This window comes from Opisthorchis viverrini (genome assembly GCF_000715545.1).
Source record: "Opisthorchis viverrini unplaced genomic scaffold opera_v5_9, whole genome shotgun sequence".
In the NCBI taxonomy this organism is placed as follows: domain Eukaryota; kingdom Metazoa; phylum Platyhelminthes; class Trematoda; order Opisthorchiida; family Opisthorchiidae; genus Opisthorchis; species Opisthorchis viverrini.
The window spans coordinates 1,484,322-1,494,586 of NW_008751665.1; the positions used below are offsets into that span (position 1 = coordinate 1,484,322).

The following is a 10,265-nucleotide window of genomic DNA, read 5'->3' on the forward strand; positions in this document are numbered from 1 at the left end:
AAGTTTTTTTTTATTTCATGTGAACGTAGATCATAGGATTCGAATGCGCTTGTTCACTCGTGCTCGTACAAGTGGATTGGCTAGCTGTCTCAGCCAGTGGTGAACCGAATTGGGCGGCCGTGTCAGACTCCATCGAGAGCTGACCAATCACACTCGAATGAGCTGAAAGTGCGTGCTTTTTGCTGTCTTCACATTTATAGGCGCCCCGTCCGTAACTGAAAACGAACGATCGGTGTTCGATTACCCATGGTCAGTAAACTCATAAGGTAAGTCACATTTTTCCCACGGTTAACTCCGTTTTGTTTTCCAAACAAATTGAGTCAGTCTCTAAACTTACCTATACCACACAGCTTCATTTAATCTCATAACTAAGCATTGGCTGTTGATAACTTTATCAAGAGATCTTTCTGCCCTGAACTACTAACAAGATTGAAGACGTAATACGCTACTCGTAAGATTGCTGAAAACTCTTCAACAGCCCACGACTGGTTTCGCCCTTTTTGGGGCTCATCAGGTAGGCGCAGTCCCCACTTATGTTCTACTAAAATCTAAGTTGTACCAAATTTGTAAACCAATTAGGCCTTGCGCGTGACTCACCTCGAACCCAGCTGAACCTCTTGTTTATGTCGAGGAATTTTCAGCAACCTTGTGAGTAGTGCGCTGCGTCCATAAAGTGTGTCACGATATCGTGAATATCGTACTAACTGAAACATGAGGTGGCCCTTGCAGCACATTCAGTTGCTTAGAAACATCACAAGCGAGAGATTCAGCTGGGCTTCAGGTAAGTCACTCGCAAAAAACAAATTTGTTTGCAATTGAATGCACTTAGGTAATTTCGTGCAATTTGCGTTCAAGAAGAACTTGAGTTTGACGGAAACTCGAGGTCTGCGCTTACCTGATGAGCTCCAAGAAGGGTGAAACCGGTCGTGAACTGTCGAAGAATTTTCAGCGACCTTATGAGCAGCGTATTACATCTACACATGTATCGCGATATCTTGAATATCGTACTAACTGAAACATGAAGCGGCCTGGTGCAGCACATTCAGTTACTTTAAGACATCATGAACAAGAGATTCACCTGGGTTTATTTATAATTTTAAGCGCATACACATGATAAAGTAGTAGGAGCTGAAAAAGCGATTGAGTGAGTCTCCTTTGGGTTATAGCATATTGATACTATTCCGAGAGATCAAAAGCAAACAATATGCTCAACGCGGGAAGTTGTTTTCTCACCCTGCGGACACAACATCTACCCAACGAGCCCCAAGAAGGGCGAAACCAGTGGTGAGCTGTTGAAGAGTTTTCAGAAACCTTGTGAGTAGGAAATTCCTTCATGAAAATATATTGTGATATCTCGAATATCGTGCCAACTGAAACATGAGGCGGCCTGTGTGCAGCACATTCAGTGGTAAAATATCATAAACGAGAGATTCAGTAGAGTCTCTCGTGAAAACCAAGTATGAGAATTTCTCTTAGCCTTTGGCATGTCTGTGGGCTCTCTACCTCAATGACTCATGTCAGAGTCAAAAGTAACTTCATTGAATATATTCTACAGATTGTGCACACTACGCGGATGAACATCTAAATGCTACTGACTACGAGGCAATCCATCAAGTTTCCAGTCTTAGAAATTTCACGAAACTTATGAGCACAGAATTAACCGTCCGACCAAATGACTGCTCAAGTCAGGGATTGATTTTCTCATTCTCCAGGGATTTCGCATACCTGGTGAGCCCAAAGCAGGGATTGGGCTGTCTGAAGAGTCTGATCGAACGTCCCATATTACTTATATTTCATATGCATAGTAGCTTGCTAGTTCATTCGCAGCTGCCGTGAAAAATTTACAAATGCACTGCCTGAATTCAGTGAACTAGATACTACGGGAGTTATTACCCAGACAATGGAGGCAGCACGAACGATTTCTTCGTCAGTCGACGGGCACGTGACTAAGACGGTCACAAACCGAAGCCGGACAATTCGTTCACGTTCTGATACGAACTCACTTCGTTCAGCGATCGATGAAACGTTATTGATCAAATGATTGTGATCCGTCTCGTTTTCCAGATGTCACAATATCGTAGTGACGAGTAATCGATAGTTTGATTGGCTGTTCGATTTTCATCTAAAAATCATTCAAAGATAATCTGAATGCTGCTGCCTTCTTTACTTCAGTTCCATAAACATAATGAGTGAGCTCAGTGAGAATGAACAAGGTAACCAGCTTCAGTATCTTTCAACCAACCGGAATACAATCGCTCATAGACGTCACCATTTGTCAAGTACGTGTTCACGCTGAGTTCATCAATATCAACGTAGGAGAAACTAGTGTATTCAGCGCATGTTTTATTGCAGTAAATTAAGGAAGATCAATGACTTTACAGTCTTTTAAAGTTCTCGGAAGATTTACACCCAAATTTTGACTCAAATGTAGAGGTCAGACTAGAAAGTTCATGTAAATGATTCGAAAAACGACACCTAGTCCGTTGTTAGTTTTACCATAATTGTGTGCTGAAAAAAAGGCAAATATATAACATCAAGGTACTCCGGGACTCAAAACAAGGGGAATCGCAGGAATACGACAAACACTGGTTGGTGATGACGGACAGGGTTAATCATAGGCAGCTGGTCCATATCCAGTTGCTCGAAATTTCACTTTATTCAAGTTTAACCCCCAGAACTTTAGCTGAATTCCAGAATTTCCAAAACCTACAAGTCTCCAGTTTTTTGGAGAGATCTGTCTTAGCCAGTTGTCATTTGACCAAAACCTTCCGTTCATTGGTTGTCAACTTTACCTCCCCGAACCGTCACCATCGTTCATCGGCTTCTATTGCTTTGAAGCCCAGACTGAGGTGATGCAGACTACTCTTAAAGGATAGTGAAAGTGGTGAACAGTAGATGTGAGAGATTAAGACCCTCAGCACGTTGACCACCCTACACGTTAGCCAAAAGAACAGAAAATTTCCGCGTTTTGTTTCCTCGTTGATTAAAAGTACCTATCGAGAGGGGTGAACTCTCTTAATTGGGCTGGTACTTGGCCCCTTCATCTGGCTTAAATTTTCTAGTATATTTTATATGAACCCAGTTAACATAACTATGAAACCGGCATCACTCATGCAGGTGGTTCTTGCGAATTTTACGACTCGCTGGTTTGTAGTTAACACAAACTATTGCAGCCAATCCCTTATGGAGACCAACTTTGGAAGATCCTAGAAATGGGTTTTATTATGACAAGCCTTCTGTGGGTGTGTGATTTGATTTCCGTGGTGGACCAAGTAGTTACTTTGCTACAGCTGGATTTCTTTTGTTTGACATTCAAGGGGGAGTTTATCGGTACTTTGCGGTTCCTTTTTGGGTTCTCCATGAAGGGAGCATCATGGTAGAATAGTTCGGTAGATATTTAGAGACTAAGTGAGTAACAGCCATCAACAGAGCAGCAATGATCACTCAGAAGAGGTCCCAGTCTGTCAGCACAACTGGTCCGATAAGTTACCGACAAAGACCATAGAAAATCCTAGCACTGTGCTAGTAATCCGTGGTACAGCTACTCGGAGTCAGCCAGGCAGACGGCAAACTCATTCTGTAAGTTTTGCAACAATCGTTCTGCACCAACGTCGACCTAGGTAGATTTCCACAGGTCGCATACCACCGGTCCCCTGGTGGTTGCAGGCGGCGGCCATGTTGCACTGCCAGCATCCACATGTCTTTCTTTTCACAATGACGTAACAATTTTGGTTCCATTGATGGGTGCATAAATTATCATCTGTCCCTGGATTGGTCACATCGAGGCCTTGAACCCACAGTAAAGATGAAAAGGAACTCCTCGCTGGACATCCATCCCATTTACCGGGAATGCGGCAAAGCTCCAGGCGAAAAAACTCTGGGGTAGAAGAAATTCTGGTCAAATTACTGTTGGAGTTCTGAAGACAGCACAACCACTTCACTGTCTTAGAAAATAACGACAGATTCTGAAGGCAAAAATTACCTCTTACCAGTCTTTGTTACGCGAATTTACTGACCAGAATGTCCGTGATTGGAACCCGACATCCGCATCTCTATTCCCTTGTCTAGGCTTGGGCAACCTGGCAGTATCCCAGCCCTCGTGCTTCCTTCTGGTGGCATGGCATTTGGGCACCAAACGATTTTTTCGGAAGTATTCTTTTGTTGTTTCTAACTACACAGAGATCTCGACCACTTTACGACGATCACCACGTCCGTCCAGTCTTGTGGTCAAGCTGGACAGTTATTCCGTATTGGGTCAGATTTTTTTGGTTTTCACGAACAAACCATGCCTTGAAATTTTTACAACAAAATCTTCAAACTAGAGTTGGTGCTCACGAGACACTCAGATGAACCCTGATGGATTTCTCGTTTCGAAGGGTGTTGCATATTGGTCGCTTCAGGTTTCAGTCGCCACAAGGTTTGAGATATCGAGGGACCTTTTCTTGCTACACCACTAACTAAAGATATCTTGGCGCAACCTTAAAGGTATTGCTATACTTTCAAGTAGGAATGTGTAGGGTTGATGAAAATTCTTCGACAGCCCACCACCTGATGGACCAGTTGGTACGACCACGAATTTACTGACCAGAAGGTCCGTGGTTCGAGCCCGACCTCTGCCACTCGACTTCCCCTGTCTAGGTTTGGGCGACCTGGCAGTATCCCAGCCCTCGTACCTCCCTCGTTTGGCATGGCAGCTAGGCCCTGAAAGGGTGCTACAGCTGGACGATTTTCTTTTCACCTGTTTTACCCGTCTTTTGGACCATCAGATAGACGCAGTCTCCGAGTTTCCGTCAACCTTATTTTTTACTTGAACTATTTCAGATAATATCAAAACCGAGACAAACTTAACTGAGAAGAGCCAGTGTGTGAACTATCATGTTGAAACGAAACTTGTCACCGAGAATATCATAAAAAAGCGGTTCGGTTTAATCACCCGTCAAAACCAAATTGATCTTAATTAGTGTATTTCTCGAAAACAGTCCAATTGGGTTTCAAGTAGAACATAAGGTTGATGGAAACTCAGGGACTGCGCCTACCTGATGAGCCTCAAGAAGAGCGAAATCGGTCATGGGCTGTCGAAGAGTTTTCAGCAATCGAATCTGACGCTCGACTGTCAGATAATCCACACTCCTTTGTTTCTCTTCTTCCTACAGCCGGCAAAAATGGGAGCAGCTGGTTGCAGCTGATGGCTACTATTCTTACGATAATTTCATCAAAGCTGCAGAGAAAGTGTACCCGGATGGATTTTTGAACCACGGCACGGAGGCGGAAAAATTACGTGAACTGGCGGCATTCCTAGCCAGCGTTGCACACGAGACAGACGGGTTCAAGTTGACTGAACACACCTACAAAATGCCCCAGGTTCTAATCGGTTCAAAATACTATCCTTCACCTGGGCGTATGTACTACGGTCGGGGACCTTTAATGCTCAACTGGAATGGTAATTACGGTTCATTTAGTGCGTATTTTTTCAAGGACCAACAGAGACTGCTGGATGACCCAGATGAGATTGCCAGGGATGGATACGTTGGATTCTCTTCGGCCCTTTGGCTATGGATGACTCAACCCAACGAAATGACTTCTCCCCATAATAGTATCTACCGTGACCTTTGCCGACATAAAAACTGGGGGTTTGGACGCACAGTACTAGCAATCGGTGCCTCGATGGAGAACACATGCGAGAGTGAGAATAAGCGTCTTGCCAAACGGATTGAACTCTATCGCCATTTTGCAGACGCACTGAACGTGACAGTTGGTGTCCTTGGCGAGCAACTCAATACGTTTGGAATGCGGCGAACATGCGAGTGATTCAGTTTTCACACTAGGCTCTCTCCTGAAGGTGCATGCAAACAGTAGTCTGGACAACAGCTCGTCTAGCGAGTTTCATTCATGCTCCACTTATAAACATATGCTGGTGCACCTACATATGAAACCTTTGGATTTCATCTAACCATGGTGCACCTAGCACGGTGTTTGTACGCAGCTGATCACCTGTACTCTAAGCTGACTACTTCCCTCATCCGTCTTTAACCGTCTCTTTCAACATGTCTACCCTTTCCTCCAGCTGGAACGTTTTGTTTGGCATCTTCCTGGCAGATCATTGAAAACTTCCTACTCGATTTCTCCTATTCTATAAACAGATATTTCACAAGTAATTGTTCTTAGACCAAGACGTCTAGTTATTGCGCGACGCAGGAGCAACCGGAAAAAAATCGAACCTATTATATAATGTGTGAAACACTGAGTCGCCTTGTTCCATCTCTGGAAAACGTAGACAAGATCCACGTTGCGATATGTTGGCATTCTCAGCCGCAGACGCAAAGAATTCGAATGTTACCTAAGCGGTGCTTCGTTGATATAGTTTGCTTCAAGGGTTTTAATCACACACACACAGACACGTGTGGTTATTAGTAATTGGTCCGTCGTGTTTCACTGATCGCCGAAAGCACAGGGTCAAATTGATGGCTTGTTTCTAGAAAAGTTCGGTCGCTGATGCTATGAGCTTACGGGTCGACCTTTGCCTGTCTAACATTGCCTTGAAGGTGGCTGGCATAGTACGCGAACAGTTGCTAAGCCCCCCATTTCCCACTATCTTCTCCGTACCCATCCACTCGAAATCACTAATCACCAGAGATCACTGGAGGCAGCGGTTATGACTCATCAAAGTCCAGAAAGGCGCGAAAAGCCGTCACTTTCAGTCTAGACCAAATGCATGTTGCCTCTGATTGTTCATCACTTTTATACGTTCCCGTAAATAAGTTAGCCGGGTTGGTGTCTTGGGTAACATGCTCGGTTCCCATTGCGGGAATCTCAAGTTCGACCTCCTGCTGTTAACCTCGAGGTGGATGAAAAAATCAGCCATCGTATGCACAGCTTGAGAGGATACTAGTGTTTCAATTGCGGTGAGAATCAGAGGAGAAAAGCCTTGTTATGCCAGAAACCCATGGAGCACATGATACATACGGTGAACCCCTCCTACTTGGACTGATCAATGAAGAGAACACGGTCAATGCGTGCTCAGAAATTAAAGCAACAAGCACGAAAGCCTTGTTATGTCAGGAACCCATGGAGCACATGGAACATATGGCGAACCCCTCCTACTTGGACTGATCAAAGAGGAGAACACGGTCAGTGCGTGCTCAGAAATTAAAGCAACAAGCACCTATTTAGTAGTAGAAGAACGATCGTCGTCTTAAATCCCTTAATGTGATAGACCCAGGCTTTAAAAAAGTTCCTGAAAGTACCAGGTTTCTCCATTTGACAGTCACACAAATCGGACGTGGAAATCGTTGACAAAACAACCTAGAAACGAGGCTTCTAAACTCTACTGATTACTGTAACCACTAATGAAGCCAAATTATGAAAGTTTTTCCCTGCAAAACTATATTACAACTATGTGCAATCCACATACGGGTGACGGTGGACAATGCGGTTGATGTAGCTGTATTCCTTGGGGTTTTCCCAGCCTGTTAAAATCTACCGTACTCTTGAAATACCTTGGACGAGTACACATTTATGATACAGGCCAAGATACATCATCTCAAAAGCTAGCAGAAGAAGCAACACGCACGAAACACGAAACACTGACCAAATGGCCTGGCTGGAGGAGGTGCGTTGCCCAGTAATCAGGGTCACACTGGACTTAATCTTGTCAAGGTGTGGAGGCGGGTCGTCAAGGTCACTGGGCCCTCACGGGGCTTACACGGGAGGTCCCAAGCAGAGAACCTGCAGTGCTTCTAACATAGCTTAAGTTCGCGGCTCAAGTGTGGACTACATGGTCTACTACTACTCCGGTCTACGAGACGGGGTCTATAAAGATCGATCGAAGTTCCTTAGTTTGTTTAACTGGTGAGTGGAAAGCTTCAGGATCGTTCAGCTGTAACACCCTTTCAGTGCCTAGCTGCCATGCCACACGAAGGAAGCACGAGGGCCGGAATACTGGCAGGTTGCCCAAGCCTAGACAGGGGAAGTCGAGAGGCAGAGGTCGAGTTCGAACCACGGATCTTCCGGTCAGTAAATTTGCGCTCCAACCACTTGAGCTTCAGGATACCAAAGGGGTTAGTAAGTTAACACAGAGAAAATGTCCCAAGACTATTGAGGTAAAAACTCAACCGCTTGCCTGAACAACAGCTTTCCGTAAGAAAACTATTCAGTGTTAATTGTCCTGTCGGAAAATAACCTTTCTTATGACAGAGTAGAAATAATTAGGCTGTTTTGCGTCCCAAAATCGTAGAATGGTGGCCAAACTACATAGTAAACATGTACCAGGCAACATTGCGTCAGATATTACTTCCTGCTTGTGAAAACTTCAAGAGTTCTGATAAAAGGCCCAATCGTACAAAGCAGTAAAATCTAGCAAGCTGGGGTCTTGTAGCACAGTAGTTATTTCATCTTCCCCAGTATATCTAGAAAGTTAACATCGTACTTGTGTTTTATTCCAGAAAAGGTGAACAACCAGCGTTAAAGTGCCACGAACTATTACATCAGGGAGGAACATGTTGGTAAACCAAGTCGAAGGTGATAAAGTTTCTCAGGTACATAGGCGATGGTCCCGGAAATGTTTCTGTTCAAAACACCCGCAATCATTTCGTGCTCGCATCACACAACTGCCTTAACTGTATCAACCAATACCGCAGTTCATTGGACAGCGTTTGTTCCGAACTCTATTTGATCGACCTATGTATTATCACCAAGGCCACACTGATTTTGTGAAAAAGATATCCGCCTACGGAGCGGACTTTTTTCCCGTCATTTCTCACAGCTGCAAACTGCGTGTAGAAAAAAACGCTGTGCGCGCTGTTACTGCAGTTGGATCGGATGACCCGAATTGCGGATAGATGAAAAATTGAGCTTGTTCAAACGACGCTCATGTAAAAACATGGTCTAGTGTCCCCAATGCTGATAAGCAAGACGCTAGAATTAGAGTAGGCGGTTTGTGACAATCGATCCTGTGCTTTTTGTTTGGACTAGAAAAGGCTATCTCCCAAGCCGTCAACTGCGCATTATGAGGGTCTTGGCAATTAGTCAATAAATAACACGTCTGTGGTTTTGTACTCATGTTCTCACCGATCCGCCATCGAGTTCCGTTCAATCTGTGGAAAGAAGAATTCACCCTGAAACTGCTGGTTGAAACCCTCCTGGTAGGTCTATTGTAGGTCTAAGGCTATGCAGTATTGCGGCAACAGCCAGAATCGCGCAGGAAATTCAACTGTTTCCTAGCTGAGAACAAGTAGCTGGGATGAGCGTACCTGCCTAAAGGTCAATGTACCTGTCTTTATCTTCTGTAGGAGACGACAGATAATCCCATATTAAGCACCGTTTGGATTGAGCAGTGCCGCCCAGTTGGATTTTCGAAGAAACTGCAAGTATTCCAATCTCACCTAAGAAAGACCCAGTAATCCTACTCTCCTAGTCTATCTACCAGTTTAACCACAAACAAACACATCGGAAGGGGGAACAAGTAGAGGTTAAGAAATGCTCTGATACACCAGCGACGAAGTATGCATCCTGACTTGTCAAGGTCCTCTTGGATGACCGAATTACACACGAGCCATGGCGGTCTTCAGGAGCTGCATCTTATCCAATCTCATCTGCGATCATCGGTCCCTCTGCAGACCCGGTCACTACTTTCAAGTTACGTTCCAGAGCACATCAAGACCAGGAAAACGATTCAATAGAATGAATCACAAAGCTTTATTCCGCGTTTGTAGTCACGAGGGCATGGTTGTGGTAGCCTGCTCCGAACATCTAGTTTGAATTTCAATGCATAACTCTCTCAAGTCACTAATTTTCCATCCCAAACGACATTGTCTGTCTCTACAGTATCATGTGATTCCAGTCTGGCTTCCATCGTAAGAACGCAACGCCTAATCGATTTTATTGGTTTTCCATTAACGTAAAATCACGCGATTGATCCTCAATGTATTGACCGATATAGCGACTCGGGACATCCATCTTTTTTGTTATTAGCTTTGGGATCGTTGTGCATTGATTCACAAAATCTGGTAGGAACGATTTAGTGTGTTATGACAGAAGCTTATGACTTATAACGCCCTATCAGTAACACTACGGAAGAAGGAAGCAAAGAAAGCATTGTCTCTTATTTTTTCCAGACAGGTGGATTGTAGCTCAACCTGAAACCTGGTATAAAGTCTCAGGATGTGTGGTTTCCCCTCAGGAAGTTATTCTTTGAACTATTACTCAGCAGAGTCAGTGGATACATGCAATGTATGCTTTTCAAGCTGCCTTAGACTTGTTATTCTTCG

General features: G+C 44.3%; 1 protein-coding gene across 1 annotated transcript; it reads left to right on the top strand.

The window, feature by feature from the left end:
• Positions 1-209: 209 nt before the first annotated feature.
• Positions 210-6,214, top strand: T265_00876 (hypothetical protein; the record flags this gene model as incomplete). Its single annotated transcript, XM_009164771.1, has 2 exons — positions 210-266; positions 5,154-6,214. The coding sequence occupies 2 exons, from the start codon at positions 247-249 to the stop codon at positions 5,806-5,808; spliced, it is 675 nt and encodes a 224-aa protein (XP_009163035.1).
• Between the last annotated feature and the right edge of the window lie 4,051 nt (positions 6,215-10,265).